Source organism: Thamnophis elegans, chromosome 1 (genome assembly GCF_009769535.1).
Source record: "Thamnophis elegans isolate rThaEle1 chromosome 1, rThaEle1.pri, whole genome shotgun sequence".
In the NCBI taxonomy this organism is placed as follows: domain Eukaryota; kingdom Metazoa; phylum Chordata; class Lepidosauria; order Squamata; family Colubridae; genus Thamnophis; species Thamnophis elegans.
The window spans coordinates 38,390,124-38,405,927 of record NC_045541.1 but is presented as its reverse complement, the minus strand read 5'-3'; the positions used below and the strand labels follow the sequence as shown (position 1 = coordinate 38,405,927).

At 42.0% G+C, this 15,804-nt stretch overlaps 1 protein-coding gene across 1 annotated transcript in view; it reads left to right on the top strand.

Moving 5' to 3' along the window:
* LYPD6 (LY6/PLAUR domain containing 6) overlaps positions 1-12,504 on the top strand; it is a 66,755-nt gene extending 54,251 nt beyond the window's left edge. Inside the window, exons 3-5 of the mRNA XM_032229712.1 lie at positions 6,294-6,392; positions 7,787-7,917; positions 11,804-12,504. Coding sequence (XP_032085603.1) covers positions 6,294-6,392; positions 7,787-7,917; positions 11,804-11,965 — 392 coding nt within the window. The 3' untranslated portion in view covers positions 11,966-12,504. The remainder of the gene's footprint in view (positions 1-6,293; positions 6,393-7,786; positions 7,918-11,803) is intronic.
* Positions 12,505-15,804: the final 3,300 nt, after the last annotated feature.

Genomic DNA, 15,804 nt, shown 5'->3' with positions numbered 1-15,804 from the left:
TATCTGAGGGTCACATCTTCGCTATTTGCAACTTTCCAAGCCAAAGTCAGTGGGGGAAGCCCGATTTGCTTAATGACCACACAGTTCATTTAACAACTGCAATTCAAGGACTGCCTGCAAATACAGCATGCAGTTTGGCCCTTAGTCTGGGATTGGCAAAATTCTTTTTCCAGGTCCTCCAATTGGACAGAAGAAAGAAGGGACACGGTGGCTAAGACTCTGAGCTTGTCGATCAGAAATGTCGGCAGTTCGGTGATTTGAACCCTTAGTGCTGCAGCTCCCGTTACTTGTTCCAGTGTCTGCCAACTTAGCAGTTTGAAAGCATATAAAAATGCAAAGAGAAAAATAGGGATCACTTTGGTGGGAAGGTAACAGTGTTCCGTGCTCCTTCAGTGTTTAGTCATTCCGGCCACATGGCTATGGAGATGTCTTCGGACAGTGCTGGCTCTTCGGCTTTGAAACGGAGATGAGCATCGCTTCCTAGAGTTGGGAATGACTAGCACATATGTGCAAAGGGAACCTTTACCTTTAAAGAAGGGACAAGAAACAAATATTATTGGCATGCAGATCTACTCTAAGTTGTGCACATAATATCCATGCCATCTATTTGGCTATTAACTATAATTTCTATCTTCTTTAGTTATCATGACTCTATTTGTCTCATTTTCCCTCATGGTTTTGTTGATATCCTTAATTCTCCCAAATGATGCCAAACAAGGTTAAGGCCAGTTTTCATAGACATCTACAACTTTCTTTTCTTTTCTTCTTTCTCTCTTTCTCTTTCTCTCTCTCTCTCTTTCTCCCCCTCCCTCCCTCCCCCCCTCTCTCTCTCCTGTCTTCTTTACAAATTGGCTTGTAAGGTGCATTGCTGTTCATCAGTGGAGTTAATAGCCAGACATAGTTACAGGCAATTCCTGACTAAAGGGCAGTTTCTTTTTCTTCCTTTAGAATAGCCCTTTTACAGGAGTGTGCCCTTTTGCCCCAAACCACAGTCTATCAGGCTTATTAAATTCTCTAATCAGGAGCTAAACAAGAGTCTCTCACAGCTGTACCCTTCTTAAAAAAACTTTCTTTCAGTATAAGTCTTTCTTTCTTTTTTTCTGTTTTTATCTTAGCAGAGACAAAAAGTACAAAGCATTCGGGAGCTTTCATAGTCTCTTTGTCTCTAGGCATACACTTTTGTACATGTAGGTACAAGGCGGAACATCAGGCAGGTGTAATTGTGGCACTATCTCCCTCCATTCAAAAGAGTAGCTATGATACCTCTGTTCTTATATGCGGACTTAATTCAAAAGCTCTGAATGAACAAAAAGCTAGGGCAGCCATATTATCTGTCAAGATGTTCTATTTCCTGGAATATGATTTTTCCGTGCCTCTGAGACACATAACCAAAGCTGTTTATTTGTGCTACAGTGTGTGCATTTGTATAGTGCCTTCAAGTAATTGTCTCCTGGCAACTGCAATTTTCTTAGCAGGGTTTTTCAGAAGTAGCTTGCCATTGTCACCTTCTCATCTGAGAGAGAGTCACTGGCCCATGGTCACCCAGTTGACTTCCTGCCTAAAGTTGAGACTAGAACTCATTATTTCCTGGTTTCTAGTCTGGTGCCTATACCAGAGGGGTTCTTCTTTAAAGTATTTACATTTCATTTATGGGTTTCCTTAAATGCAACACTAGCATCAGGATAAGTGGAATAATCAAGAACAGTAAACATATAAAATAATTCAGCTTCTTATGATCAATTTGTTTTTTCTTAAATGTTTCTGGTGCAGTTCGGTGGTTCGAATCCATGGTGTCGCATAATGGAGTGAGCTCCCGTTACTTGTCCCAGCTTCTGCCAACCGAGCAGTTTGAAAGCATGTAAAAATGCAACTAGAAAAATAGGAACCACTTTTGGTGAGAAGGTAACAGCATTCTGTGTCCCTTCGACATTTAGTCAGGCTGGCCACATGACAACAGAGATGTCTTCAAACAGGCTGGGTCTTTGGCTTTAAAATGGAGGTGAGCATCGCCCACTAGAGTCGGGAACGACTAGCACATATGTGCAAGGAGAACCTCCCCTTAAGGCTCTGGAGGATGAAAAAAGGCCCTATGGACAAACTGGAAGTGACTTCCGGTTTGCTTGTAAGATCGTTTTTGCCCTCTGGAGCATGCTGAAGGCCCCTGAAGGCTCCGGAGGGCGAAAACCGGCCCTGTGAGCAAACTGGATGTCCGTTCCCAAACTTCTGGTTTGCCCATAGGGCCGGTTTTTTGCACTCCGGAGCCTTCAGGGAAGCTCCTGAATCCTTCAGATGGCCTCTGGGTGGGCAGGGAGGCTGTTTTCGCGCTCCCCAGGCTCCTATAAAGCCTCTGGAGCCTGGGGAAGACGAATAAAGCACACCAAAAGTGGGGGTGGGAGCGTGGGTCGTGCACGCATGCATGCTGGGGTCGTGCACATAGCATTATGGGTGTGGCATGCCGGTGCACGACTCACCTGCGCTCCCCCCGTTTTTGGCCTGTGAGCCACAAAAGGTTCACCATTACTGCTATAGATAAAGACATGGAGAATTGCTAGCAGAGGGAATGGGAAAAAATGTTCAAAGACTTTGGCATTGGAATCAATCTCCTTACCGGTATATTCATAAATATTGGAGGTTCCCCCTTCCCCTCCCCATCACTTTAAGGATACTGCTTAAAGATGTACACCTTATTTTCATCTGTTTGGGAGATAGTGGTTCATTCTTAGTAAGATAGTAAGAGCCGAGGTGGCGCAGTGGTTAGGGTGCAGTACTGCAGGCCACTTCAGCTGACTGTTATCTGCAGTTCAGCGGTTCTAATCTCACTGGCTCAAGGTTGACTCAGCCTTCCATCCTTCCGAGGTGGGTGAAATGAGGACCCAGACTGTGGGGGCAATATGCTGACTCTGTAAACTGCCTAGAGAGGGCTGAAAGCCCTATGAAGCGGTATATAAGTCTAACTGCTATTGCTATTGCTATTCTTAGATTATAGTACTAATTATGGAAGTGTTCCAAGATCCAAGACACCCTTTGTCTACTAAGAATATGTGAAGTTGATATAGGCTGCTTGCCACTGTACAATCATTTTTCTCGTGAGGAAAAATGAAGTCAGACTGATGATGCTTTTGTGGAATACAATAGCCAATGTCCATACAAAAAGCCAATTATTTTTGAAATAAAAAAATAAAACAAGCCCAGCTAAATCTGGCAATTGCTTTTATTCAGTTAACACATCCGGTTTTATATATAGAAATATACTGCTTATGTTGACCAAATGTTTGGGGATCTTAGTAATAGTTTATGAATCAGTATCTTTCCATATCGCATCTTCAATCCCAGTATTCAAACATTCTTCCTCTTCATGTGAAACAAAACATTTTGCCCTTTTGTATAGCTTTGCTTCCATTGAGCTATAGCTAGGATTAACATAATGGGTAAAATTAGCACAAGACTTTGTAGATGTATCTCTAACCCTGGGGCCTCTTAATCTTCAAATGTTGTTGATTTAATTGCTGATACTTTAATGAATTTTGTTTGCGTAATTAATTACCACTTGGTACGCTTTAAAATGAGAATGGAAAGAATTTAGGGAGCTGAAGTTGGTGAGGGGACAGTGCACAATAAATTCATAGTGCATACTTAATACTTGTGCTATTGCTTTTCCCTCTCTTTTTTAAATAAAAAATGTGGTTCTAATGTTATGTATATCCATGTTTCTACTTCATTCAGGTTTGCTTGCATTTGACTAGATGTGCATAGGATGCAAGCTATATCTGTAGAAGAGCAGGCACAGCTGGGGGCAGAGTTAAAGGTACCCTCAGTTTAGAACAGTGGCAGGATTCAAATAATTTATCAACTGGGTCGCTGCCCAATGACCAGCTAAGTAGGCAGGGTTGGTGGTCATGTGATTGAATGGGCATGGACAACTCAATGTCACTCACATCGATGGGCACTTTGCCTTAGCTGTTACAATGTAATAAGGGTTAACCAGAGAGGCAGTTTTTGTAAACAGGGCAATAAAGATTAGACTAGAAACAATGCCTGAATGTTTCCTTCCTGCCTTCCTTACAGGATTAGCCCTATAAAATGGAAAACAACAAAATGAGATTTCATCCAACAACCGGTTCTCCGAACTGCTTAGAAAGTTAACAATCAGTTCTCCCAAATAGGTGCGAACTGGCTGAATCTCACCACTGGTTTAGAATCATTGCATTGCCACAAAAGAGCCAAGTCTACCCTCCCTTGAATTTTATTATCTAGCACCAATTTTGTGCTACTCATGAGATGAGTAGATTCTTATGTATAAGCTTGAATCAATATTCTATGCAGCAATCTTAGAAATGGTCCTGATTCATTGCATCTGACAACATCTGTAGTAAAAGTATGCCCTGAGTTAGAAATGTCACCTGTTGTGAAGATAGCAATATCTCTTTCTTGCTCTTGTACATTAACAGTATCAGGACCTCAAATGAACTGAGAGAGTTCATTTTCTCTCTCAACCCACTGACTCTGATTGAGCAATTGGTCCATTTGGAATCTTCAAAGTATTCCGTAGCTGTTCTCTCTAAATGACCCTGATAGCCATTGGAGCTTTTCACAAAGCAGCCATTTAGCAGAAGGTAAATAGATTGAGATTATCTATTATCTCCTCTTCACTCTCTCTCTCAACTCCCAGCATGCTCATTACCACTCACATTTTATGTTAACCTTCCCCCCATCCTGCCATCAAAACAAGTGGAGATGCTATTAAATAACTGGCCTGCAGCCACCCATCATTTGTTAAAAAACATTTCTAAGAATGCTTACACAAGCTATATGGGTCATACAGTCAAAATAGCTGGGAAAAAAACCAGAATAAAAAGGGTACCACATTGTTTTGCCCTGCAGTGGCAGTACAGTTCTGTTGCGTAGATTACTAGGATTGGTTTGTAGCCAAGGGCTTTTTTGGGGGGTGGGTGGGTGCCAGTCCTAGTTACCTCATAGCAAGAAGTTTATGTAGGCAGGTGGGATCAAGCAGAGGCAATCTGTAGGTTAAGACTTGAATAGAAGTGTTGACGAAAACGGGGGATGCATAGCCAGGAAAAGATTAGAGAGGAGACATATTAGAAGCCCTCGGAGATATCTAGGACTCATATTTGGAAGAATCTGAATAGATTTTTGCAGGGTACATAAGATACAGAAGTATAGGTGTTGTATGAATGTTAAGATAAACCACTCAATAGCAGGAAGTTATTTTGTTTCTAGTGGAGCTTCTGTGCCAGTTGTCTAGTTGTGCTCATTAATACAGGTAGTCCTCAACTTACAACCACAATTGAGCCCAAAATGCCTGTTGTTAAGTGAGACATTTGTTAAGTGAGTTTTGCCCCATTTTACGACCTTTCTTACGGCAGTTGTTAAGCAAATCACTGCAATTTATAAGTTAGTACTCCGGTTGTTAAGTGAATCTGGCTTCCTCATTGATTTTGCTCGTCAAAAGATTACACATGACCTCGGGACACAGCAACAGTCATAAGTGTGAACCAGTTGTCAAGCATCTGAATTTTGATCACATAATCGTGGGCCTGCAACAAAGATCGTGTAAAAAATGGTCATAAGTCACTTTTTTCAGTGTCAGTGTAACTCTCAATGGTCACTAAATGAACTGCTGTAGGTCGAGGACTACCTGTATTTTAAAAATTTCTAGGTGAGAGTGGAAAAGACGTCCCGGATTTGCTGTGAACTAGTTTAAGCTATGATTGACTGACCATTAGACCAACATTTTGGAGCCAGTGTGATATAGTGGTTAATATGTTGGATTACAGTTTTAGTCCAACTTGCATCATAAGACATCTTGGGATAAAATAAGATCACTGTGTAAGCTGTCCTGAGATTCTATAGAGAAAGCAAACTATGTTAACACATTTATTTTTCACAACCTATCCTGTTTCTTTCTATTATTTTTTCCAAACAATGGTGAAAGATGTAGTATCCAAATCTACTTCATTGACTTCTTCAGAATCTTGATTTAAATGTTAAACATTTTACTTATCTCAATGAGAGTCTTCTTAAGATAACATAACCACAGATATGTATATACACATGCACGTACATACATACATACAAAGACTTTTGGTAAAAAAAATGTGCTGAATCAACATTTCAGGTTCTTCTGCCAATAAGGCTGAACTTGTTTTTAAATATGTGAAAAGTCTATGCAGTGAGCTTTATTTCTGTAATATATGTGTCCTTTGATATATTTTTTTGAAAAATGTTCCAGTTAACCTTGTAACTGATGTTATGGTCACATCTGCATTTTTCAGCAACTCCGTACCCTGGTGGATTCAAATGTTTTACCTGTGAACAAGCAGTAGATAACTACGAATGCAACCAATGGGCTCCAGATGTATACTGTCCAAGAGGTAAATCAGCTTTATGTTGCCAGGAAAGTAGTGAATATGAATCTCTTCTGATGATGATTTAGTGTTGAGTGTTGAATGCAAGTTGTGTTTTATTATTTTACTTTGTTCACATACTGTTTATTTTTGAATTGCACCCCATTCCTAATGATTGTAAGCCGCCCTGAGTCCCCTCAGGGAAAAGGGCGGCCTATAAATCCTAATAAACAACTAAACAACAACTAAATGTCTCATGTAGACTCTTAGCATCAGTCTAGTTTTTCCTCAACCACTTTGGAAGGTTGTGTGACCTAGAGGTAGTATTCAGCAGGTTCTGACCTGTTCTGGAGAACTGATAGTGGAAATTTTGAGTAGTTCGGAGAACCAGTAAATTCCACCTTTGACTGGCCCCGCCCCCATCTATTCTCTCCCTCCAGAGTCCCAGCTGATAGGGAAAGAATGGGAATTTTACAGTAACCTTCCCCTGGAGTGGGGAGGGAATGAAGATTTTACAGTATCCTTCCCATCCCACGCCCACCAAGCCAAGCCACACCCACAGAATCGGTAGTAAAAAATTTTTAATCCCACCACTGACCTGACCCTGCCAATATAGACTTCCTTATGCTTGTAGACATTGTTGTCTAGGCAGATGAGGGGCTATAATCACTAGATATGAAAAACTCTCCGGACATGTATCAGACTGTTGATATGTTGCTATACTCTGCATAGTCAGGGAATTGTACTGGGAGTTTTTAAAGAATTTCAGCAGCTTTTTCGATGCAAGTCAATGTAAACCTTTAGAGTATAATATGGGAAAAAATCTTTCTTGCATCTAATGCTAGAATATCTTGCTGTAATTGCAAAACTTTCCTACATACAGTACAGAATGAACTTAGTTGAAGCTGTTTTTAAAAGAGAGATGGAAAAAGTCTTCTATCCTTACAAACAAATTTATACATATGAAATGTTTATAATGCTCTCTCTCTCTCTCTCTCTCTCTCTCTCTCTCTCTCTCTCTCTCTCTCTCTCTCTCCCTCCCTCCCTCCCTCCCTCCCTCCCTCCCTCCCTCCCTCGCTTTCTCTCCCCTCAACTTGCTGTACAAATAAAACAATTTACCACTGGGGTGGATTTGACTTTCTCTCTTCTAGCCTATAGCCTTGAAGTTTCTTAGTGGCTTCCCAGCTAAATTGATCAAATCCTGTTCAGTAATTTTTAAAGTTCATCCATGAGCTGGATGCTGGTACTTATTGTGATATCTTTTGTAAAGATAGCCAAGTTTGATTTCTGGTGGTTTTCTTGATAACAGCATGACTTGTTATCGCTGCTTTGGGCATTGTTTTCTCACCTAGTTTGTAGCCCTGGTACATCTGTACACAACTAATTACACTAGAAACAAAACTTCCTATTTCTCTTGCTAGCAACAAGATACTGCTATTCTCAACATACCCTGGAATCCAATGGAAAGAGTGTATCAGTCACCAAGCGATGCGTGCCACTGGAGGATTGTTTGACTACGGGATGCATTGCTCTCCAGCATAAAGGACTCAAGGTTAGGAGAAGAGCTGAAATAAATTGGTGCATTGGCTCTTTTTCATACATTGTGAGAGGCCGTTTCATGGCCATACTGTATATACTCGAGTATAAGCCTAGTTTTTCAGCCCACTTTTTGGGCTGAAAAAAGCCGCCTAGGCTTATACTCGAGTCAGTGAAAAATTTGCCCGAAATGGAGGAGAAAAAGGGGTGGGGCCATGCCGCTGGGTGACACTCGTGAATGGCCCAGTGCCCCTGTGAGTTTCCCCTCCCTCTGTGTCAGTTTGCCGCGCAGCGCGCACCGCACCATCCCCCCTCCTCACGTTCTAATGTAATGCAGGGCTGTCTTACGATTCCCCTTCCTCCCCCTCCTGCCGCTCTGCAACGATGTCCCACCTCCTCCTTGTTATGGCAAGCAGCCACATAGCGATGTCCCACCTCCTCTGGTACAGTGATCCAATGATAGGAATCACTGTGCCGTGTGTCATAGGAGGCGGGACATCGCTCCCGCGGCTGCACGGGACATCATCATCACAGCGGGACATCAGCATCATGAGGTGAGTGAAGTATTTCATTGAATACACCGCTAGTTTACTGTTTTTCTTTGAAATAAATATTCAAAAACATTATTGGTATCTATTTTTATTTTTAAAATTTACCGGTAGCTGCTGCATTTCCCACCCTAGGCTTATACTCGAGTCAATAACTTTTCCAGTTTTTTGTGGTAAAATTAGGTGCCTCGGCTTATATTCGGGTCGGCCTATACTCGCGTATATACGGTAATTTGGTTGCTTTGTTTGACATTGCAATTATCTTTGCTACGTAGACCTTTTGGAATTCTCAAAATGAGAAAGATTTAAATGAAAGAAATTGTTGAAGTTAAGAACATGACCAATGCTGATGGCTTGTAGTAGAGAAGATAGGTTTACTAGAAACCCTGGGTGAATGCTGATGATTACTAAGAGGCATCAATCGGAGAGGTGAGAAAATGGAGGTTCTCAACTCAAAAGGGTTGCAGCCAACATATGTTACTCGGGATGTTACTAACAATGGCCTGGACATACAGCAGAGCAATAGCAATAGCACTTAGACTTATACACCGCTTCACAATGTTTTACAGCCCTCACTAAGCAGTTTACAGAGTTCCCCCAACAATCTGGGTACTACATTCTAACCACTGCGCCACCATGGCAATAAGTTCCTATTTTCAGATGGTCACCTAAACTAATTAATGCGGGTAGAATGTTCCACATAAAATATTCCAAACCAGGGGTGAAATCAACTTACCTTCGCTACCAATTTGCAAATGTGAGTGCATGTGCAGGATCTTCCGTGCATGTGCAGAGCATAAAAAATGGGACATGATGACATCCGGGCGGGTGGGCAGAGCCTCCCGCTGCCACCACTACCATTTCGCCTGAACTGGATAGAACTGGCTGAATGGCCCCACTGTTCCCCACACTCAACATTGCTATCAGAGCAACTTTCCTGGAGTTCTTGAAGGTTTCTCTAAAGTTCATTTTAAGGAACGCTTGTCCCCCTTTGTAAAATGGAAATGAATATTTCTGAATTTCATAATTGGGTCCCACTGCAGCAGTAACAAGGATTTCCAGCCAATGTTAGAAAATTGATAGAAGAACATTTATATTAAATCTGAATGTAACTTTCTTTCATTTTGTATGATGCTTCCACAGTTACCATATTTTTCGGAATATAAGATGCAACGGAGTATAAGACGCACCAAGGTTTTGAAAAGGCAAATTTAAAAAAAGTAGGTAGGTAGATAGAGGGAGAGAAAGAGAGAGAAATACAGTAGGTAGGTAGGGAGAGAGAGAGGGTAGTTAGGGAGGGAGGGAGGTAGATAAAGGGATAGAGAGAAATAGAGAGATAGAGAAATACGGAAGGGAGGGAGGGAGAGAGGATAGGTAGGTAGGTGGGTAGGTAGGTAGAGGGATAGAGAGAGAGAAATAGGAAGAGATAGAGAGAGAAATACAGTAGGTAGATAGGGAGAGAGAGTAGGTAGGTAGATGTTTCCAGGCACATTTATCCATGTGCTGGAGAAGGAAACCCTAACTCTAAGACTTTGTTTCTGCTGGCACAGCACTTAATCAATGTAATTCTCATCAATCAGAGCTTTCCAAAAGGGGGAAAAAAGTTTTTGCACTCTGCAAACCTCCCCAAAACAGCCCGTTTTTCTTTCTTTCTTTCTTTCTTTTTTTTTAAAAAGGCATGAATAGCCCCTCGGGGGTGTGTGTGTGTGAAAAGAGCAAAAAATGACTCGTTTTTCATCAAAAAAATTGCATGCATAGCCTTGTGGAGGCTTATAGAGTGCTGCTGGGGGCTGGGGAGGGGGCAAAAATGGTCTGTTTTTTGCTCATTTCTGCCCTCCCCAGCCCCCAGGAGCTCTCTGAAAGCCTCCATAAGGGTATGCACGGCCATTTTGGTGAAGGGGCGGGGCTTTGGGAGACAAAATATGATGTATTCAGTGTATAAGACGCACCCAGATTTTCAGCCTCTTTTTTTGAGGAAAAAGGGTGCGTCTTATACTCCGAAAAATACAGTAAGTCTTTTTTCTTCTTCTTTCCTTCCTGTGATTTAGAAGTTGATAATAATAGGAGAAAAGTCCCTTCTTCCTCCAAGAATATAAATGACGATTAATAGATGGAGGTGGTTTTATGGTATGCTTAATGCTTTGGGGGAAGACATTCTGTCAGAATTTAAAGTAGCTTCTCTGGTATCATATCATAAATGTATTACCTTTTTTCGCCCATCAAGTTTTAAAATATATAAAATCTGTAATTCATGATTTGATGATATGAAATAGGAGGGTAATTGCCCATCCTTGCTTGGTAGCCAATTGCAAAGGATAGTTCACCAAAGATCTATCAGTTAAAAGTTAACTGCACCTTCTAATCAAACATGTAGCCAAGCTGTTTTCCTCCCAATTAAAACTGTTTCTGGTTGATTAAGCAAATTTTAATTATAGCTATAATATGAAGAAGGGCCTTGATATTTTTTTTAAAAAATTCATCAATTACCCTTTAGAATGTCCTTCATCATTACAGCAACTATGCTTTTGGAGCTATGTGGTATATATAAAAAGGGGGCACTTCTCTGCGTCAGAGAAGTTTTAAAAAGCAATAGCAGCAAATTTTAGGGCAGTGTTGGCGAAACTTTTCAGCACTAAGTGTTGAAACGGGAGCACCGCACATATGTCCCTGCATGCCAGAAACCAGAAGAACAGATGATCTCTTCTGGTTTCCGACATGCGCCTGCGCCTGCAAAGATCAGCTGTCCAGTGCACATGCGCCGGGATCCTCACGCCTTGCTGCATGCCCCTGTGGTCCCTGACAACCGGTTCCACAGCCCCGGACATGGAGAGAAAGTTGGGCAGAGAATGCAGCCTCCCTTTGCTGGAAAGCCGGAGCCCCTTCCTTCCCAGCCTTGGAGGGAAGGGGCATCAGCATTCCTGGGGTTTGGGTTGGGGGACAAGGAGGTGGGAGCGCTTTGCTCCAACTCTGGCTGGAATGAAGCGCCCCCCCCCCCCCAGCTTGCCACCGAGAACAAGCCAGCACAACCCTCCCCTTCTCGGCCGCTTCCCTGTTGGCGCACTCTTACCCCTCAGCTGTGTCTCCATGCGTGAGGAGCTGCGCACTGGACAGCTGTTCTTTTGGTTTCTGGCGCTCCCACATGCATGAAGACCAGTTGGCTGGCACGCTGGAACCAGGAAGAGCAAAGGGCGGTGGCTTGCATGGCTGGAGAGATGGTTCTGCGTGCCACTTCCGGCACGCGTGCCATAGGTTCGCCATCACAGCTTTAGGGTATAATGTGTATCTTGCCTCTGATAATGACATTTCTATCAGTTGTGAGAAAAATGATTTAAGTGTTTTTTTTCTTTTTTCCAGGTATGCACTTCTTGTTGTGAAGGAAACATCTGCAACTTGACATTACCTAGGAATTCAAGCGATGCCGTATTTTCAACAACAACACCTATAAATCATACCCAGAGACATTGGCAAGATGCATCCATAATAATGTTAGGTCTCCTGTCTCTCTTTGCTACGTAGACCTTTTTGGATAAATTACCAACTAAACATCAAGAAAATCCAATGGGATGAAAATATTTATGCACACAAATATGATCTTAATTTAATATATGTTTTTCAATGCTTTCTTTTTTTTAAGTGACATTTTAAAACAATCCTTTGAATTCCTTTTGGCCTTGGCTGACTCAAAAGCCATACTTTCTGATATGTGTCTTTAAAAAAGGAGGGACTTTTGTTATAAGTTGAATGTTCTGAACGAAAACTTTTGTATAGCCATTAAAAATGGGTGTATTTTTTTTAAACCATTCTTTAGTCTAGTGAAAGGAGTATTTCTAGAAATTGCATACTTTGAATAATATCAATTGAAAACCAGGGTTTCAAAATAACACTATTCTGCTATGCAAGAAAGGATTCTAGATAATTGTCTTACAGCATCAAACCAATCCTAGCTTAATCATTGTATTGTATTTGATTTCGATTGAGTAGTTTATATTGGTATATCGCTAGATGAGTGGTGCGGCGGCCTAAAGGTGGAGCTCTCGCCTCACAATCAGGAGGCTGTGAGTTCGATCCTAGGTAGATATTTCTCTCTCTGTGCACAATGAGAATACATCTGCTGAACAAAACTCCGCATTGGCAACGGGAAGGGCATCCAGCCAGTAAACACTCTGCTCCATTCAGTTGCCCAGACTCACCCCACAAGGGATTATGGCATCATTAAAAGGAGATGATGGTTAATATATCGCTACACATAGTGAAATCACAGCTCAAGTCTCAATGATATTAATAGGACCTATGCTATGACTAGATTTAATCCATATTTTTAAATCAACTATAGGAGATCAAGACTCATTTTAGAAAAATCATGGTCATGAGTGTTAAGCAGGCATGTGGTTATTCCCCTGAATGTACGAAGATGGCAAATGATTTTTTTCTAAAATGTTCTTTAATCTGGTAAGAATTTTTATTTCTAAAATGCCTACGGAGGTTTCAAATAGTCTATTCAAATAGCCATGTTGATTATTACAAAGTTTTAAATTTTTATTTAACCTAACCAATTAGTTAATAATAAGATTACTGTATATACTCGAGTATAAGCCTAGTTTTTCAGCCCACTTTTTGGGCTGAAAAAAGCCGCCTAGGCTTATACTCGAGTCAGTGAAAAATTTGCCCGAAATGGAGGAGAAAAAGGGGCGGGGCCATGCCGCTGGGTGACACTCGTGAATGGCCCAGTGCCCCTGTGAGTTTCCCCTCCCTCTGTGTCAGTTTGCCGCGCAGCGCGCACCGCACCATCCCCCCTCCTCACGTTCTAATGTAATGCAGGGCTGTCTTACGATTCCCCTTCCTCCCCCTCCTGCCGCTCTGCAACGATGTCCCACCTCCTCCTTGTTATGGCAAGCAGCCACATAGCGATGTCCCACCTCCTCTGGTACAGTGATCCAATGATAGGAATCACTGTGCCGTGTGTCATAGGAGGCGGGACATCGCTCCCGCGGCTGCACGGGACATCATCATCACAGCGGGACATCAGCATCATGAGGTGAGTGAAGTATTTCATTGAATACACCGCTAGTTTACTGTTTTTCTTTGAAATAAATATTCAAAAACATTATTGGTATCTATTTTTATTTTTGAAATTTACCGGTAGCTGCTGCATTTCCCACCCTAGGCTTATACTCGAGTCAATAACTTTTCCAGTTTTTTGTGGTAAAATTAGGTGCCTCGGCTTATATTCGGGTCGGCCTATACTCGCGTATATACGGTAATTCTGTGCCCAGTTGCTGAGAGTAAAGCCCATTGCACTCATTCTGTGAGATTGCCGAATTATTCCTATGTACTTGGAAGTAAAAACTATAGGAATCCCTGCCATTTACTGTTGAACAAACATGCCAAGGAGAGTGCTATGCATGTCTGATGTGCTTATTGAAGCTTGCCTTTAATTATTTGCTCTGCATGTACGCCATCTTCATTTCCTTTGTGAAGCTCTAGGTGTGCATCAGAACCTTGATGGGATCTCTGGGCTGAAATAAAAATAGGCACATTTCAATAAGAGTTTCCTGCAACAACTGTAATAAGGATTTCAACTTGATCAGAGCTTTCGGTATAGAGCAGGGGTGTCAAACTCACATTGTCATGGCGACATCATGTGATGTATTGGGACTTCCCCCCCCCCCCTTCGCTAAACCAGGGCAGCAGGTGACACATCCAGCCTGCCTGCCGGGAGTTTGACAGGCCTAGTATAGAGATGTATGGTGGGTGAATGGCTTGCACTGAAGAACTATTTCAAATTCCATACTCCATTTGTGTCATTCAACATGGTTTATTTTACATAGTACAGTAGGTTGCAATATTTGTATTGGTATAATATAGGGGTGTCAAATTTGTATAATACAGGAGGCCACGGCTACCCCAGCTCCGTGAATAGGAAAAACATTGCAATGTCACATCACGGCAATGTCATGCACCAAGTTTAATACCCGTGGTATAATAGAATTAGAATTGCTACCATGTCGTATAGAGTGGCGGTCTTAAGTTACTACAGATAGTCCTCAACCTATGACTGTAATGGAGCCTGCTCATCACGATTATAAGTTGTGATAGTTGTAAAGTGGACACCCCCCCCCAACATACCCGACCCAATTTTTATGACCTTTTTTGTGGTGGATATTCAGTGAATCTCCCATGGTCATTAAGCAAATCTACAATTGTCAAGCAATCACTTCAACTGTTAAGCAAACCCATTATTCACTATGGGGCATTTTTGCCAAAAAATGGTCATTAAGCAAATCTGCAATTGTCAAGCAATCACTTCAATTGTTAAGCAAACCCATTATTCACTATGGGGCATTTTTGCCAAAAACCGGAAGCAAAGTGGAAGTAAAGCTCGGTTTTCAGCCAAAAAAAAAAATGGTGGCAAAAACAACTCTCAAAGCAGGCTGGTTGCTGAGCCCCCAAAATACAGTCGGGGCAGCCATCTTTGGAACCAGGTCGTAAGTATCTTTTGGGGGAATCTGTCATAACTTTGAATGGTCTTTAAGTAACCAGTCATAAGTCAAGGACTACGCCTATGAGCATTATTGCTGTTCCTGTGATGACCGGTCTGCTTTCTGATCAGCTCACATCTGTGTTGCAAAGTGGAGGAAAGGGGAAGAAAACAAAAAGAGAATAAAATTTAGCTTTACATGGTCTGGACAGACTTTTTTTTTTTTTTTTTTTTTTTAAACCCATTCATTCATTAAATCCTAAAAGTTATGTAGACCAGCCATTTTGGGTTAATGTGAATGAAATGATTATTGAAGCTTCACAGATTACTGCCTTTATTAAAACAAACGATCTTTTTCATGTTTTTTGCAAGAGATGAAAAAAGATCTGGCTGCTTTTAAGAAATCCACTCACTAAACTCAATGGAGCTTTTAAGCAGCTGCATCTATTTTCAGCTTTGTGCGGAAGCTTGAAGAAAGTCTGATTACTTTAATGAAGAGCTGCAAAGTGCCATGCTAGCACAAGGTCCAAAGCCCTTCATTGTAAAATTTTGCACAGCCCCATTATCAGTGATGGGATTCAGCCAGTTCGGCCTGGTTCAAGCAAACCAGTTGTTAAATTGCTGCCTCGCTCCACCCCTTCCTTCCCCGCCCCTTCCAGGAGTCCCACCCATGCCCCGTTTTGGCTGCCAGGTAAGTGTAGGGAGGCCTATCAGTCCCAAAATGGAGTGTGGGGCGTGTGGGGCGACACTCCCCTGCAATCCGTTTTTGCTCCCAGGAGGCTGCTGGGAGGCCTACTAGGCCCAAAACAGGGCATGTGGTGGTGCAGCTCCCCTATGGCCTGTTTTTGCTTGGGGTGGTGGTGCAGGAGGCCGAGTG